Source organism: Dermacentor andersoni, chromosome 1 (assembly GCF_023375885.2).
Source record: "Dermacentor andersoni chromosome 1, qqDerAnde1_hic_scaffold, whole genome shotgun sequence".
Lineage (NCBI taxonomy): Eukaryota > Metazoa > Arthropoda > Arachnida > Ixodida > Ixodidae > Dermacentor > Dermacentor andersoni.
The window spans coordinates 182437506-182455972 of NC_092814.1; the positions used below are offsets into that span (position 1 = coordinate 182437506).

General features: G+C 45.0%; 1 protein-coding gene across 1 annotated transcript in view; it reads left to right on the forward strand.

Annotated features, from left to right (window-relative positions):
* The window catches only part of CkIIbeta (casein kinase II subunit beta), a 78680-nt gene that overhangs the window by 39200 nt on the left and 21013 nt on the right, over positions 1 to 18467 (forward strand). The window contains exon 5 of the mRNA XM_050195243.2: positions 14640 to 14715. Coding sequence (XP_050051200.1) covers positions 14640 to 14715 — 76 coding nt within the window. The remainder of the gene's footprint in view (positions 1 to 14639; positions 14716 to 18467) is intronic.

The window sequence follows — 18467 nt, forward strand, 5'->3', positions numbered from 1 at the left end:
ATGGTAGTAATCGTTGTCACGGAAGTAGTTGGAGCACAGCACTGCTGTTCTTGAGCGCTTGAAATTCTTTCGATTCACAGCAGCCTCCCCCTTAGCTGAAAGCTTCTTCTCTTGCGGGAGGTAATGCAACACCGGAACATCGTCGTGGCCGCTGGTGTTCGTGCAACCGTAGGCTGCACAGAACGCCGGCATGATCGGCCCACCACTTCAATTGATGCTGCGCACGTCAACTACCACTCTACATACACACAAACAAAGGAATGCAGGGTCGAGTGAAGCAGATTATGACGGCACGCACCCAGAAACAAGCAAGGTCAGGCACAGACTTAAGAGACTGCGAAGGAACGGAACACCAGTGCTGACGTCACTACGCCGCGGTTTCCGGTCTCTGCTTGCATCGTCAGCGTCAGTAGCAGCGAGCAGTGCTCGACGAGGGGCGGAGCGACAGCGCAATTTTAACCGACGATTACGTCATTCCCAAGTGAAAAATCCTTCACAAAATTTTGCCTGCATGGTTTAAAAGGTTCCCGCATCCGTATATGAGCATTTTATTGAATTCAACAGACTCTTCAGCTTCCCTTTAAAGGTAGTAAAAGACATGCATTCATTTTTTCGAACTGCCCGATTTTTCGGATGTTTTCGCGGCCCCTAGGGAACCCGAAAAATCGGGACGTTGACTGTACTACTGACCAAGAGGATGCTTTAAATGGTCTGTGGGGCGAGCCCGCAGTGGAAGGAGGACGAGAACAGAAAGGACCGACACATTGAAGAATGAACGGGAAAGGAAGTGTGCTGCCGCTTCTTTGAAGGAGCTTGAGGTCAATAAACAAAGTGTTGGCTGACGCCGACATGCGGGTGTCCCTCATCCAAACCAAAACAACTCTTTAAAGCAGTGAAAGGCAACAGTGAGGCATTGTGTGCAGGCTGACAGTATGTCAGTGCCATGATCTGCCCGGGTTCATGAACGAGGTGGGGCTCAAGGCACTCCCCGTTAGACGCTCCGCGGCGTGGTGGTGCTGAACGATGACTGACCACGAGCAGCTATGCTCATCAGTGTTTATTTGGTGCGGTGACCAATGTTGCCCACCGAGCCTGGCGGGCTAAGATTATGCCCGAGAGGGTGTTGCATGCTCGTCACACCCCTTACCCCCAGTTTGTATGTTCGATACAAACAAAATACATCCTGGTGGAGGCACTGCCACCATCTCAGTCGGGTAGACAGCGCCTGTTATCCAGGCGAGTAATGGTCCGGCGGCTTCCGTGGTCGAGTACTTCGCCTGGGCACTGGTGTTGACGGGCCGGGTGTGGCAACGCCGGGTGCTGCCTGAGCCAGCCTCGCTCCATCCGGAGGATCCACAATGGCCGGCCTTGAGAGTGGTGCCGGACTTGACACCGGCCCAACAGGTGCCGCACAACTGGCAACGCTTGCCGCCTCCAAGGTGGGCGGTGCTTCGCTGGCAGCGACTGGTGTTGCTGTTGATGCCTCTGCAGGCCGGATTTCTGCAGTGGCTGTCGAGGGTGCAAGCCAGGTCCCGAGGCAAGGCCTAATATGGTCGGCATGTTGGTGCCACATGGTCCCATCCGGCATGCGCATGAGCAGCGACGAGGTGCTGGCAGGAGACTCCACCTGTCCGGCAGACCGGGGTGGGCCAGGACAGAAGTTCCTGGCACAGACTGGAGCTGCTGACTTTGGCAAAGACCCAGGACGGCACCCTCGGCCAGCTTCTGCTTCAGCTGCTTCAGGAGCGCTGTGGATCGGAGATCTGGATACGAGACATCCAAAGGTGTCTTGACCATCCAGCCCAGCAGGAGCTCACAGGGGGCACGGCCAGTGATATCATAGGGCGTGGTCCAGTACTGGAACAGTACCTGGGCAACCTGACTCCTAAAATCTCCAGCCTGGCTCTTCTTGAGCTGGTCCTTGATGTTTTGCACCACCTGCTAGAGCACCGTTTGAAGCTGGATGGTGCTGCGGAACCATCTTCTGGCAGATTCCATTCTTTGTCAGCCAGGCCAGGTACTCTGTGCTGGCGAAAGCAGGACCATTGTCTGACACGACGTCTGGCAACCCCTGGGCGGCGAAGACCTGTCACAGCGCTGCAATGGTTGCGCCTGCTGATGGAGTAGTGACAGGTAGAACCTCCACCCATTTCGAAAAGGCGTCCACCACCACCAGGAAGTAATGGCCCTTGAAGGGCCTCCCAAAATCCACATGCAGGCGGGACCAGGGCCTCTGTGGGTACGGCCAGGGGGTGATTTCCACATGACGTGAGGCTCGCTGATGCTCCTGGCAGACTTGGCAGCTCTGCACCATGTGACCAATTTCCTGGTCCAATCCAGGCCACTAAATGTAGGACCGGGCCACCATCTTGGTCTTTTCCACGCCAGGATGACCCGCGTGCAGCAACTGCAGGACCCTGGACCGGAGACATTGTGGGATCACCACCCTGGCACCACAGTAGGCAGCCCTGCTGCAGGCTCAGCTCGGTGGCCTTCTGGCTATAGGCCCGCTGAACCAACTCCTCCCCTCTGGACACCGCTTTGATCACCTCAGACAGGACTGGGTCCCAGCTGGTTGCCTGCTACACCACAGATCTGGAGAGTACGTCCGGGTACGCGTGCTGCAGCATGAACACTTCAACAGGCTTTGAAACAGCAGCAGGCACCCCTGGCAGGGGCAGGTGGCTCAGGGCATCAGCAGGTCCCACGTCCTTTCCCGGACGGTAGACCAGCTGGTAGCTGTAGGCTGCCAGCCTCAAAGCCCAGTGTACCACACGAGGCGATGCCTGAACGGGAACCGCCTTGTCAGGTCCCAGCAGGCCGAACAGCGGCTTGTGGTCCGTGTTGACTTACCAGCTGCTGATAGAGAATCTCGCTTGTGACAAACTTCAGGTTTCATGCTAATGAGCTTGCTATCAGTTGATAAAAATAGCTCATATTCAAAAATATTTCCATCTGTATGCATTTCCTTTTATTCATATTTGAATATGTTCGACTTGATTTACAATGGGCTTTACTATTTTTCCCCCTTCTGTTTTCTTTTTGAATAAAATACACTACTACTGACTATTAAAACTTGATTAAGTAGATTTGTTTTAACATGCTTACTAGAGAGTGACAGTATTGGGCAACATTGTGTCAACCTGTCTTGACATAAAACAACGTTCTCTGTCACTCAGGGAATTTTGCAAAGGCACTCAGGAAAAACCTGTAAAACTCGGGGAATTTGGAAATGTCAACTTGGTAGACACCCTGATTTGAGTGCCACCAGGATGCTTCAGTGGCAAACTGGATTAAAGGTGCAGCAGATCCAACAAGCTGGAATCTATATACAGCGAAGCTTTGTGCGAGTGCATAAAGAGTTGAAAGACTAGTTTGTGTGCATTGAATGTCCGCTAAAAGTGACACGGAGGGCTTTATTCAGGCATTGTAGAGAGGCTAATGCAAGCACAAGGCAGGGGTAATTGGAGATTGCTGGGAGAGGCCTTCGTCCTGCAGTGAACATGAAATAGGCTGATGATGATGGCACACAATTGTTTGCTGACTGGTGATAATCCTCCAGTATGTGGTAGTTGTGATGAGAGGCTGACAGTCCTGCATGCTTTGATAGAAAGAATGTCAAAAAGCAGAAGCTCTATGATAGAAGTACTTTGCTTTAACCTGCAGACATCACGTTGCTCTTCATCCAGCAATGTTCCTTGGTACAGAACCATTTTGATTGAATAAAATTCGGAATAATTTTTGATTTTTAAAATCAGTCTTAAGCTTCTTACATGTAGTTAGTACATTGCAGGTCGTAAGCCCAGAAGATTGTAGCACATCCTCTTACTAGAATTTGACGTAATAGTTCTGTGGAAACCCGTATGGTGGAGAGAAGTAATTAATTAAGGGAAAATGAGACAGCCACCCAATCGTAGCGATTGCTACAAAGGAAACCCATACGGGTTCCTCGAAAGAAAAGCCTCGCAGTTAAAGAAAAATTCGTCCTGGTCCGGGGCTCGAACCCAGGACCACCGCCTTTCCACGGCAGCCACTCTACCATTTGAGCTAACCAGGCAGCTAGCAGATGGCAGGGCGAAGTCAAATTTGTCAGCAACTCGAAGCAAGGGCAAGAGTTTAGCATAATAGTTCTGCGGAAACCCGCAAAGTGGAGAGAAGTAATTAGTAAGGGGAAAATGAGACATCCACCTAATCGTAGCAATTACTACAAAGGAAACTTGGATAACCCTCATTCTCACCTGTATCTCGAAATAGATCTTGAAGACGCATGCATTTTTCGTGTCAGAGTGAATGTGGAACTGATTTTCTACTGCTACCACAACAGCTGGTCTCGCTTCGTAGTTACAGTCTTCGTAGATGCTGCAGCTAGCAGCTGACAGGGCATAGAAGGGCGCCTTTAAGATGTGTTCACTCTCCTAATTGGTTGAAGAAGTCTGTAGCTTCCACAGCGCTGCATGGAACTACTGAAACAGAGTATAGGCCATTATACAGCCATGTCACAAATACGGTCGACTTCTATTAATTCAACCCTGACGGGACCGATGAAACTGATAAAGTTATCCGACTGGTTGAATAAAACAAGATGCAGAAAAAACATCAAAACACACCACCGATTCATTTGGTAGTATTTTCCCTATTGCCCCCAAGTGAACATGCCGCCAAGTGAAATGCGCGCTTGCTTTCTATGTGTCCAAAGTAGGATACTAAAATAGAAATTACATTAACCCTTTGAGGCACTGTGTACACAATTGAGTGTGCTAAGGTTGTCCAATAGTGAAGGCGCTGATGAAACTAATGACATTTAAAATGTGTTACATACATCTTAAAACACTTCTGATTGGAATTGTGATGGGAGTTTGAATGACGTGCAAAATGCTTTAGTACAACGAGTGGAAATATAGACGGTTGGGTATTTTTACTCAGGTGTTAGTATGTCGTATGCAGCGGGTTCATTTTTTTTCATTGTTTGTCGCAATTCGTTGCACCAAGCACAATTTTCTAGTGACTGGTTAGGTCTTTTCAAGCCTGCTAGACATGAAATAGTTTATGTTCTCATATCTGATGTTCCTGTATGAATTTTCACATGGAGTCCACATTCTCTAAACATGACAAAACACACTAAATTATCGAAAATTGTTACTCTATTTTGCCCCGCAGGGGCGTCTGCGTCAGCAGGCGTTTGGTGTGTTGCGACACCACGTACCCGAGCACACGAGGTTTGGCCCCTCCCGCGTGTAGCCGTGCGCGGCTTAGCCGTGTCCGGGGAAAGGGGATCCTGGGGGTTGAGCCGATGTTGGGTGTTTGGACCTTTAAGGCCCCCCGGCGGAGGCAACACACCTCTTCAGCCTCTGCTTCACGTAGACGGCACCCCCAGATTGATCCGCCTGGAGGAAATCGGCAGTCGCCTTTTCCTGTCCTCTTGAATCTTCGTTTTTCCCTCTCACTTTTAACCTTTCCTGTCCTCTCTTCGCTCCTCACTTCCGAGTTTTCCAGCGGCAACGGTTAACCTTGTGTGGCTAGCCAGTCTTGGTTATACTGTATTTGGTTATGGCAGCGATGTACGCCTGGCGTTGGCAGGGCTTCCCTTGCAGGAACTTCTGTCACGTCGGAAGAAGTTAGCCGTGTCCGGGGAAAGGGGGATCCTGGAGGTTGAGCCGATGCCGGGTGTTCGGACCTTTAAGGCCCCCCGGCGGAGGCAACACACCTCTTTGGCCTCTGCTTCACGTAGACGGCACCCCCGGACTGACCCACCCGGGGGAAATCGGCAGTCACCTCTTCCTGTCTCTTTCTCCCCAAATCTTAGTCTTTATCTCCCGCTTTTTGATCTTTCCTGTCCTCTTCTCTCTTCCATTTACTTCCTTTCTCCACGGCGGCTAGGGTTAACCTTGTGTGGCTATCCTACCTTGGGTACACCATATTTGGTTATAGCGACGGCGTACGACTGGCGTCGTGCAGACTTGTACACAAGCTCTGCCGCGTCCCCTCGTTGGGCTCCGTGGTGGGCGGTCGGCGCTGTTGCCGAACATAAACATTTTCCTCATGGCAGCGCAAGCCTCTATTCTTTATGATCGGCGTCTGAAAAGATGCCCCACCGAAGTACCATTTCAATTTTCCTTTCAAAGCAACGCCCCAACATTTCCAAAGTACTATGTAGTGCATAGTGAAAGCAACATACCGGTAAGGAAGCTCTCTCCATTCCTAGTGGCCAAGTGTCTAAAAGAAAAAATCGGACCTACATACAAAGCTTCAAAAATGTCTAGCGGGGACCTACTCCTAGAACTCAATCACAAAGACCAAGCGCAAAAGCTCACAGAACTTACCAGTATTGGTAACGCAACAGTGACGATTTCACCGCACAGAACATTAAATACAAGCAGGGGTGTAATATCAGAGGAAGATTTTATTGGCTTAAGCGACGAAGAACTGCTGGAAGGTTTCCAGGAACAAAATGTCACCAAAGTCCAAAGAATTGTCATCCGCAGGAACGACCAAGAAACCCCCACAAAACATGTAATACTCACCTTCGGAACGAGTGTGATGCCTACCTCGCTGGATGCAGGTTATGTAAAGGTAAATGTTAGACCATATATTCCGAACCCCAGACGATGTTTCAAATGCCAAAGGTTTGGACACGCTTCACATGCATGCCGAGGACAAACAACTTGTGCTAAATGCAGCTCCAACGAACACCAATCTGAGAATTGCACCTCTTCCCCACATTGTGTTAACTGCAAGGGAGATCACCCAGCTTATTCGCGGTCCTGCCCTTGCTGGAAAAAAGAAAAAGAAGTCATTGCACTAACTGTTAAAGAAAAAATCTCGTTCTTTGAAGCACGAAAACGACTGTCGTACCTTTCGCGGCGCAGTTATGCCAATGTGACGCAGGCGGGGGCAATGTCACAGAGGCCTCCGGAGTCCTCCGAGCCCACGCGCAGTGGTGCCGCAGTGACTCCTCCCGCCCCCGTGGTGGAAGCAGTCAGTACTGCTCCGCCCTCTTCAACGGCCCTGCAGACACCAGTCCCGCAGGGTCCTAAGATCAAGCGAACTCCAAGGCCCGAGACACGTGTCTCGGCGCCAAACTCTCGGTCCTCCAGCGCCTCAGAGAGAGCAATGGAGGTTGAAACAAAAACCCCGGTGTCCTCGACACCGAAGGACAAGCGCTCCCTCGAGCGCGGTAAGAGGGATAAAATCCCAATAACAACTCAAAATAAGAAGGCGATAACCTAAGGGTTCTCGCTCATTTGTATTAGCCTTTTTAATCCTTGTCACCTATAATCCCACCTCTTACTTTTCCGTAGTGCCATTTCTGACCTTTCAGTTTCAATATGGCTTTTATTATCCATTGGAATTGTAGAGGCCTTTTACACAACTTAGGTGACATCAAAGACTTGTTAAGTAACTTCTCTCCTGTGGCCTTGTGCTTACAAGAAACAAACTTAGGCGAAAAGCACAAAAACATTTTAAAAGGATTCACTGTTGTACGGCGCGATCGTACTCAGGCGAACAGGCTTTCGGGTGGCGTAGCTATAGTTCTACGGAACGGCATTGCAGCTAGAGAAGTTACCATTAATACTCACTTGGAAGCCATTGCTGTCACGGTTTTAGCACACAAAACCATTACCATTTGTTCAATGTACATTCCACCACATTCCCATTTTACTGTAGGAGATCTGGAGTTAGTTTTAAACCAGCTACCGAAACCTTTTTTAATAGCAGGTGATTTTAACGCTCATAACATATTATGGGGTAGCAAAACAACTGACACCAGGGGACAAACACTTGAAGATTTTATCTTGACTAACGAAATATGCCTTTTAAACACTGGTGCGCCAACCTACTGCTCCCCAAGCACAGGAGCTATGAGCTGTCTTGATCTGGCGCTGTGCACTCCATCTCTGTTGATCGATTTTAAATGGAGTGTGATTAACAATCCTTATGGTAGTGATCATATGCCCGGCATTACTAAAAACACATCTCCTTTTCCTACAGTACCATTAAGACCACACCGTTGGAAACTCCATCTAGCAGACTGGCCTCTCTTCAGCGAGAAGGCCAGTCTTGATCACATATCAGATGATCAAACAATAGACGAAATAAATGAAAAGATTATTGCCTCCATACTTGCTGCAGCAGAACAGACGATCCCGCAATCCTCCGGCTTCCTAAGGAAAAAACTAAAACCCTGGTGGACGAATGAATGCACTCAAACTAAGAAAGCACAAAACAAAGCATGGGGTATTTTTCGGCGATATCCAACACATGATAACCTCCTGTATTTCAAAAAAGCAAAGGCGAAAGCCAGATACACGCATAGGCAAGCCGAAAGACAAGTCTTGGCAAACGTATGTATCCTCGATCAATAGCTCAATAACATCCAAAAGAATGTGGGATCAGCTTCGTAAGTTTAGAAGCAAGTACGCTCCTTATACAATCCCCATACTCTCACCTCCAGGTACACAAACGAATTTAAAAGAACAAGCAGATATATTAGGGCAGCATTTCCATAACATATCAAGCTCACTAAACTACTCCACTGAATTTCAAAAGTATAAACAATCAGCAGAAAAACAAAAGCTTCCGACAGCAGGAAGTTCCGAGAAACCATATAATGCCCCCCTAACACTTTCAGAAATTAACAGAGTACTCACTACTGGTAAAAAAACAGCGCCAGGTCCGGACAGAATACATTACACAATGCTCGCACACCTATCATCAAAATCAGTTAAGATATTGCTCAGCTTTTTTAACATAATCTGGGAAGCAGGAAAAATGCCGAATGCGTGGAAAAAAGCCATTATAATCCCTTTCTTGAAAGCTGGAAAGCATCCTACAACAGCTACCAGCTACCGACCTATAGCACTCACAAGCTGTCTCGCCAAGTCCTATGAATCCATTATAAACATCAGGTTGGCATACGTCCTCGAAACTGAGAACCTGCTCGATAATCATCAGTGTGGGTACAAGAAAGGCTGCTCTACAACAGATCATCTAGTTCGGTTAGAACACGAGATACGTGCGGCCTTTCTACACAAGCAATATTGTCTCACGGTTTTCTTTGATCTTGAAAAGGCGTACGACACAACATGGAGGTTCGGCATTTTAAGAAATTTAGCGGATTTAGGGATCCGCGGCAGAATGCTTAAATGTCTAGCTGATTTCACCTCCGATCGAACATTCCAGGTGCGTTTAGGAACGGTGCCGTCCAGCGTATTTATTCAGGAAAACGGAGTACCTCAGGGATGCGTATTGAGCACAACATTGTTTGTGGTGAAAATGAACTCGCTGAATAGTGTAATTCCATCTTCTATAATGCATTCACTATATGTGGATGATCTTCAAATTGCATGTCGTGCATCGAACATGGCAACCTGCGAACGACAAATTCAAATTACACTAAACAAACTAACACTGTGGGCATCTGAAAACGGCTTTCGCTTCTCAAGTGAAAAAACGATTAGTGTTGTCTTTACACAAAAAAGAGGCCTACAACTATATCCCATCCTTAAACTACAGGATGCCACACTACCCGTGAAACAAGAACACAAGTTTTTGGGTGTTCTGTTTGATAAAAAGTTGAACTTTCTCGCACACATCAATAGTATTAAAATCAAAGCGAACAATGCACTTAACATTCTAAAAATCCTCTCCCGGAAACTGTGGGGCTCTGACCGTAAATGCCTGCTACACATCTACCGCACTTTGGTGCGTAGCATATTAGATTACGGTAGCATTACATATGGTTCAACCAGACTATCTTACGTCCGACGACTTGATCCAGTCCATAACCTAGGACTACGACTGGCATGCGGTGCTTACAGAACATCACCTATGCAGAGCTTACATGTTGAATGTAATGAACTTCCTTTACAGCATCGCAGAGCGCTACTAACTTTTTCCTACATACTCAGAATTCGATCCTCACCACAACACATATGCTACAACATCGTCACAAAGTGCAGCTCACGCTTACATTACACAAATAAACCAAACATGATTAGGCTGCTTATCCTGCGATACGAGGAATACTGCCGGGATTATGACATCCCTCAGGAAGTCCTCCAGGTTGCCAGAAAGCCAGAATGTTTACCCCCGTGGTGTGATTTCATAGCGGTCTGTGATTGGACACTAACACATCTAAAGAAAAGAGACACACCACATCAACACATTATACAAGAATTCCGCGCTCTTCAAGACAAGAATATAAACTACATAGAATTTTATACTGATGGTTCTAAAATGGAAAAACACGTGGGTGTAGGGGCCGTAACAGAAAATTGGGAAACAAGTATTCGATTACCTCAGCATGCTTCTGTCTACACAGCCGAAGTGTACGTGATATGGACGGTAGTTCAAAAGATCATTGCTGACAAACTTGAAAACACTGTCATATACACAGATTCATTAAGCGTACTGAAGGCTCTACACATGAAATCCCAAAGTGAACCCTTGTTAGGCGATATTTTGAATGCATTAACGTCAAACAAATATGGCAGATCAATTAAGTTTTGCTGGGTACCAAGCCATGTTGGAATATTGGGTAACGAAGCGGCGGATAGATGCGCATCAATGGCAGCGTACAAAAACATTCAAAATACAGCACTTCCATATAAAGACAGTGTCAATGCGATTCGGAAGGCCTTGACGTCAAAATGGCAACGCGATTGGGACACTTGTTTAAGCAACAAGCTTCATCTAATTAAACCTGTAATTGGCGAGTGGAAATCATGCAGTCACCAGCAACGATTCTACGAGGTGATCTTGTGTCGACTTCGAATTGGACACACACATCTGACGCACAATTTCCTTCTCCGAAAAGAAAACCCGCCAACTTGCGAAAAATGTAATGAAGCTCTTACAGTCATGCACATCTTAATAACATGTCCACACATCAATACACTGAGACGGAGGTTTTTACACAGCCTGTATAAATTGCACATTCCATTACACCCTGCCCTATTACTAGCAGATGACCCCCTAGTGCCATTTCCTAACCTCTTCGACTTTTTAGAAAAAACTGGTTATTTACACCAACTATAATGTAATGCAGGTTTACCTGCCCTAACGTTCTGTTTTATTTGGTCTTGTGACTGGCGCAGCATGGCCTTAGTTGTCTTTGTGCCACTAAACCCAAACTAACTAACTACTCTATTTTGCAGTGGTATGCTTTTTATAATTATGAAAATGTAAGAAATGTGGTTGAGGTAAGTTTTAAATAAGCAGAATCAGTTAGCGCCTGAAATTGTTTAAGCTTCTAAACAAAGTAGAAATCCAACATGTACCCGATTTTTAGCAAGAAAAATGAGCAAGGGGCTTGCATGCGGGGCACAATGGCAGCCGGTTTCTTAAAGTCAGCTTAGCCGCACGATTTTTAGTCAGCTTTGCCGCATTACACCTTTGTTATGCGGTAAAGCAAACGCATTGCAGGCAGTTTTTGGTTCAATTTTCCCGAAAAAAAAATCACGTGTTAAAATTGGGTAATTACAGTAGTTGAACATAGTGAGCTACCATTATTGCTTGAAAATCTTCCTAGGGCAGACTGAAAATAGGCATTTTCGATGGGAGATCTGACGTGTGTTCAACACATTCAATGACCCCCAAGCTTCACAGAGACACATGCTGCCACTTAAGAGGTTGCTATTCGAGTCACCGTAGGGGTCAGGCGCGTGTATGCTGACTGGTCAAGTTAGAACTATCCGCCGAAGGCAAATTTTAGGATCAAAAGAGTTTCGGCCCATAGAAATGCATGGGCATAGGCTGGAAACTTTGGCTGGGATCAAATTAAACAGGGTCGAATTAACGGCAATCTACTGTGCACCTCTTGCCATTTACCACAACATCGACTACATCATACCAATTCACACCTTTTGGCCATCATTGGCCCTTGCGCCACAAAAGAAAATACAAATTTTTTTCCCATGCATTCCGCCTTGTTTGTGTTGAACACGGTACGGTCTCAGGCAACTTCATTTTCTGCTGTTACAAACGTTTGTAGGTCCGAATCATTGAGGCAGCTTCAATTGGCACCAACTCTACCATCAATATCTTTTCTGGCCACTTGTGGAATGAAGTCACTTCTCTTTTAGTCAGTCTGCTTTTCCAAACTCCCTATTTTTTAGATTCTAGGTGGTCCTCACTGAGTTTGAATTAGTATTGGCTGGTGACGATACAGGCAACAAGCGTCTCGTACCACATCATACAAATCATACTACCCGCCATGGTTGCTCAGTGGCTATGGTATTGGGCTGCTGAGCAAGAGGTCGCGGGATCGAATCCCGGCCACGGCGGCCGCATTTTGATGGGGGCGAAATGCGAAGACACCCATGTACTTAGATTTAGGTGCACGTTAAAGAACCCCAGGTGGTCCAAATTTCCGGAGTCCCCCACTACGGCGTGCCTCATGATCAGAAAGTGGTTTTGGCACGTAAAACCCCATAATCTAATCTAACAAATCATACTGGCAAAAAAAAAAAAATTTGGGCAAGAAAAAATTGCTGGCATAATTCCATGCCCACTTTGAATGTTAGCATGCACATAAGAGAAAAGGAAAAGAGGCAACATATGTTGTATGAACCCTTTGGGTGGACAAACCCAAATTCTTTCATATACTGGGTGTTACAGCGAACACTTTAAAAAAATTTAAAGGTTGTCTGTGGCAGATAGCACAAGTCTAGTTCATGAGCTGGTGGACACAAAAAATTGAAATGCGAAATGGACAAATTAACAAGAAATCACTCATTAAGTTTTTAGCTATTTATCTTAAGCCCGTATTGCAATTTACAAATTCTAGTCGGGGAGTTTGCAAGGGGATCTACTTGGTACGAATGATAAGGATGATGCCAGTTTCGAGATATTAATTCTTGAACTTTTTGGAGAAATGCATTGGCGTTTCAGTTACTTTCATGCTTCAATGCATAAAACAACGTTTTATACAAAAATACCGATTTTTTTTATTTGCCTAAATAATTCTACACATTTTGAAACAACCAAAAAATATCTGAAAAGCACTTTATTTGTAAGATGCATGCAAAATATTTTTTCGAAAGTATGGAGAGAGGATTGGCTTCTTTGCCACTGTACAGCAGAGTCTCGGACTTTCTGTAGTCCTCGTTGCAAAAATGTCTGTTCGGGAATAAAAAAATGCACTGTGACAAGCGGGGCTCATGCTTGTGGCAAGGGATGTCAGATCCCTAAATTGTAGACTTGGTGTGGTACATTTCAATGCACAGAACAGTGCAGAGTGCTACTCCACATTCTTCGCACCAGGTACGTGTAGTGGTTGGTTTCATTGAGAATGAAATCTGTTTGTTTATTCGTTATAAACAATTCAAAATACGGTGCACAATTCCCGTCCTCTGTCACAGCTACCTTTATGCCAAGCATGGTTGTGAAAACCTTGTCCACTACCGACATGTTGAGATGCTGTCGTCGTCCGAGTCGTAGAAGATATGCTGCTCAGTATCGTCACTGCCACTCTCGGAGGAAAATTTAACTTCTTCTTCACTGTCTGAGTTCGACAAATCTTCCGCAAACAAATTTTCTTCTTCTTTTTTTCTGGAGCGGAGCCGTTACCGGCACGCGCATACACAGGGAGGAGGACTACATTTTTAAATCCCAGTTGCCAGCATTGAAACCTTACTCCACCTGAATGCATGCTTTGAATGTGTCTTTATTTTTTTTACTGCGCCATCTGTTGAAGCCAAAAAGAATTATACAAAATTTATCAGGGTAGCTTGACTGTGGTAGTGCACAAGCACTTGTTCCAGCGTGGACGAGCCTAGCTCGTCTTCGGTGGGAGCGGTACAAACCGTGTAGACAAGCTCAGCTCGTCTACGGTAGGGAAAGAGTTAAAGGGACTGATTACTGGCCAGAATGTGTTGTGAGACGTTTATGGAAATGAAAGGACCATGATTTACAGTGCGCTGTTTGTGATTTAAGTAGGAATTACAATTTTTAATTGGCAAAGAAAGTCTCGAAAACCAGTAAGGGGTGAGACCTGGCGGGGAAATCTTGGTACTCTGGCGGCATTCTATGGTATTACGGTACGTAAGTCGACTGTTATTAAGTACAGCATGATAATTGCTTAAAATTACAGTTGCTATATTATTAGACACTTGCGCTTTACTCTATGCTTTGGAAATCAAAAATGCACGCATGGCTATGGCAACATGCTGAACTGCTTATCATGTGTAAAAGTGTGGTTTTGTTTTCAGTTTACAGGAAACCACAAAAACACGTAGCTGTTATCACAGAAGTACTATCCGCCATCTTGACCAAGTGATACATGTGAAAGTAATTGCAGATATGTGACACTAGTATTATTTCTTAATGCAATAACACAGGATTAAAATATGAGCCGCATACGTAAGCTTCGCCTCATGAGCCTTCTCCTTTCAGCTTATTTCAGTACAGCCACAAGGTTCCTGCTACAGTCAAGTCCTCATACATGGCAGCATGTATGGAGATTTTTGGGAAAAGGTGTATAGGCATAATGCTTTTTCATTTACCTGGCTCATAACAGCACTGCAGAAATTCGATTTTCTACACAAGGCAGTTTTAAAAGAATGGTATTTTTTTGTTTTGTAAACCATTCTCTGAGTTAACACCTTATTTTTGTGCTGCTCGTGGCTTTTTTTCTGCAGATAGAGAAGTACCAAAATGGAGACTTCGGTTACTGTCCCCGGGTGTACTGTGAAAGTCAGCAGATGCTCCCAATTGGTGAGTTCGACCTATTGTTTTAAATAGTTTGTAAGTAGGGGTATGAAATATTCATTACTTTCAAATAACTAAATCAAATACTTTCCTAATTGATTAGTGCCCTGTGTACTTTTGAAAGTGCAGGACTATTGTCATTTGCAAATAATCAAAGCACACTATTTTTCTTAGTACGCCATTTTGTTAAGAAGGGTCTTGCTGAGATGACCACATTGTAGTTTTTTCCTAGCTGCATAATGTCTTTGTTCTATTCCCAAACTAACTAACTAACTAACGTTCAGCACTTGAAGTGCTGAACGTACGAGGTACTGGTTTGTATGCAAATTATTCATTTTTGATAATGCTATTTTATTCTCGATGCTGATTTTTGTGTGAGTGTTGGGCAAAGGAATGCCTTAAATGGTGACTGCATGACATTGCATCTACAATGTATTTTTAAAGTCTCGCCACAAAGTTAATGCAAGTGTACTGTGTAAAGTGCGCTGGGCCTATGTGTATGCTAGAAGAGTTTGCTTGTTTTCGAAGGACGTACATAATGGTCTTCTACCTGTATTTTTGCAAAAATATTTGTTGCTGGTTACAGAAACTTTATGGACAGTTGCAGGTATAAATGGAGAACAGGAATCACTTCAATATTTTATTTTTTCTCCCGGTCGGTTGCTTTTTTGCCGCCGACAAAAATAACCATTCTGTTGTCATTGCTTCCAGTAAAAAGCGAACGGTAATACAATATTTTTAACATTGTTTATTTCAATACTTACATTCGCCCAACGGCATTGCAGCACGGAGGTTACTGCAAGTTTAGACAAATATCGGGACTATTTAGGTATCTTATAAAGATTTTTAAATAAAAAGAGGTCACTTATGCACGATTTTACTGAAGATTGCAAATCGGAGAAAACAGAAAACGACAAAGGCAATGTATATTCCTCTTGCAAACGAGATGAGCTATGCAGTTGAGAATAGAGACATTTAGCGTATCCGCTATTCCGGCCAACTGGGGCGGTTTGGGCGGATTACCGGGTGGTCGGGGGCGTAAACGTGAGTGGCCGGAGCGGGCAAGCCGCCTGGTGTTGTAGAGCTCAACCAGAGAAACACAGAGCTAAAATTGCAGTAACCTACTTTATTCTGTTTCGCTGCTGGTGCTAATTTCGGTAGTGGTGTAATTGTGTTCACAATTACGCTGCTGTCGAAAACTTACACCCCAGCTAAGAAGAATACAGTAATTGGCTCTGTGTTTAGGTGGTTGAGCTTTGCACCACCAGCTGGCGCCACCAATCTGGCCGCTCACGTTTACGCCCCCAACCATCCGGTAATCCGCCCGAACCGCCCCAGTTTGCCAGAATAGCGGACACGCCAAAGGTCTCCAATAGGGTAACCTGCATTCAGGTACCAGAGCTGAGCATCATCTCATGATAGGTTATAAACTTCTAAAAAAGACCACCAAGCGAATCATGCTACAGGATTATGATGCAAGAAATCGACTGTCATCGTAAGAGAGGTCACATTGTGTTGCACGTTTCAACCACCATTGAACCGAAGGCTTAATGCTTTACTCTTAATTAAGCATGCCTCCATCGCAAAATATCCTGTCTCAATTGTTATATCAGCACCATGTGGGCCTGGGAAAGCAACACCAATGTCATTCCTCGTTATCTGCTGAAGTCATTTATGTTACACACTTGAATAGTAAAAACACCTCTCAAGCACAGAATGTATGGCACTAAAATGCTAATTTGGTCATCAGAAGGCTTAGCGGGCCTCTATAAAGTTGCATTTGACTTAAAACTTTCTGTGGGCCTAGTTGGTGCATATTTGACAAATATCTTTAAAGTGCAAACAAGAGACACGCCATAAAAGAAAGGACATACACAGGGTAGGCGTTACTTTTAACTGTTTATTTGACAACGTCGTCATTAAATATACATGAGACAGGCACATGCACAGATGTGTTTATGGAAAAAAAACAAGATATGTATATGTGTATAAGAAATGCCTGACTAATTTATATATGCGTCGAGGTATGCAAACTCTTTTGTGTGCAGACTTAACAAAGGCCCACTGATGCAACCTTCGCCCCTCTTTTTTTATGTGATATGCTTCGAGTATAAAGTGGGCCTGCTTACTGTGGCTTTTACCTAGAATTTTTGTGTCATGAAATAATGCCCGACATCCTCCGCAAAGTTCACGTCATCTACCAAATGCGTTCTTTCCGTCTTTTTAATATTCAAGATGTGCTATCTAAATCTGTCATTCACATACCTTCCTGTTTGACCGATATAGCTTTTGCCACAGGTCAAAGGAATGTCATGGACGACTCCGCTGATGCAGTTTAGATAAGGCCAACAGTGCTTCTTTCGGCAACCTCACCTTCTTTTGCCTGATGTAGCTATGCGAGGGCAAAGACTGTTAATTTTGTTGGAGGGAGAGAAAACCACTGCAACATCGTGCCTATTCGTGATCTTCTTGAGATTATGCGAGACTTTATGAATCTAGGGAACTACTTCAAGTGCATGCTTTTTTCCCTTGAAATCATTGTCCTTCATTTTTCCTTGCTTAAACTTCTGCAACAGACCCTCAGCAACTGCAGTGATGACTGTTAGGGGGTAACCTGCTACCAGCAGTTTTGTCACCTGCGCTTGAAAGCTTTCTTGCATCTTGTGGTCTATTTCTTTAGTGAAGGCTCAAGGCAAAGAGATGATATAGCCCTTTTCACTGTCTTAGAGTGAGACGAGTCAAAAGGTAGGATCCCCTTCCTAGCCTGAGGCCTATAAGACCAGCACACGTGTCCCCAAGAAAAACTAAAATGAATATCTAGAAACTGAAGGGATTTCTGAATGGGAAGTTCATATGTGAAGGTCAGTCCCTACGCATGTCGGTTAAAAAGTCCTAAAATCACTTCTACTTGGTGCTTGTACAGGCTTCCTGCCTGTGGCTTTAGCAATGATAAAAAATCATTTACAAATCTAAAAACACATCAAACCTTCCCACCTTCTTTAAATGCATTGTCGAGTGTGCAGTCTACCTGGGACAAAAAAATATCGAATAAAATTGGCACCATACAAAAACCAATGCAAATTGCCTCCCTCTGCAAAAAGAATTTGTCGTCAAAAAACATAAAAGTAGAGTGTAAATAAGCTTCTAATAAAGTAATAAGTTACTCATACTAATACCCACTGTGTTCTGGAAGGTGACCTTGGGGTTTGCCAAATGAAAAGACCGTTGGGTGCCAAAAATCAATAAAATCGGCATGGTAGTTTGTTTCTCTCGTCTTAAATGCTGACTGCAATGAAATTTCATTTGGGCTATATTGCTTAAATTGCATAGCATATACTATCAATTTAACCTTGGCAAAGCCGCAGGACTGGTAATTGTGTAATTTCCCTTATTAGCAGTCTTTAAATAGCGCTTAGGCAGACGACACGTGCACCTGTAGGTGAGCGGTAGCGATGCGGATATGGCAAAAGTTTCAGAACCGTATACAACTGCTGATCTCTCAGTTGCACCTAGGCACCCAGGCGCGTTGCTCGCTCAACATTTGCAAGTTGATGAGTGTCTCTTGGTACTCTCTGCGTGCTTTCTCGTTGCGCATGTGATTTGCAAAAATGCCGACATGTTGTGTTGCTGTAGGGTGCTTGAAAACATACTCGAACACGAGTGATGGCTGCCCAGCACACAACACTGTGTAGAGAAAGGCCGAACACATCTTCCCTGACCCAGCTTTCAGAGCGCAAGTGTGCATCACGCCGCAGCAG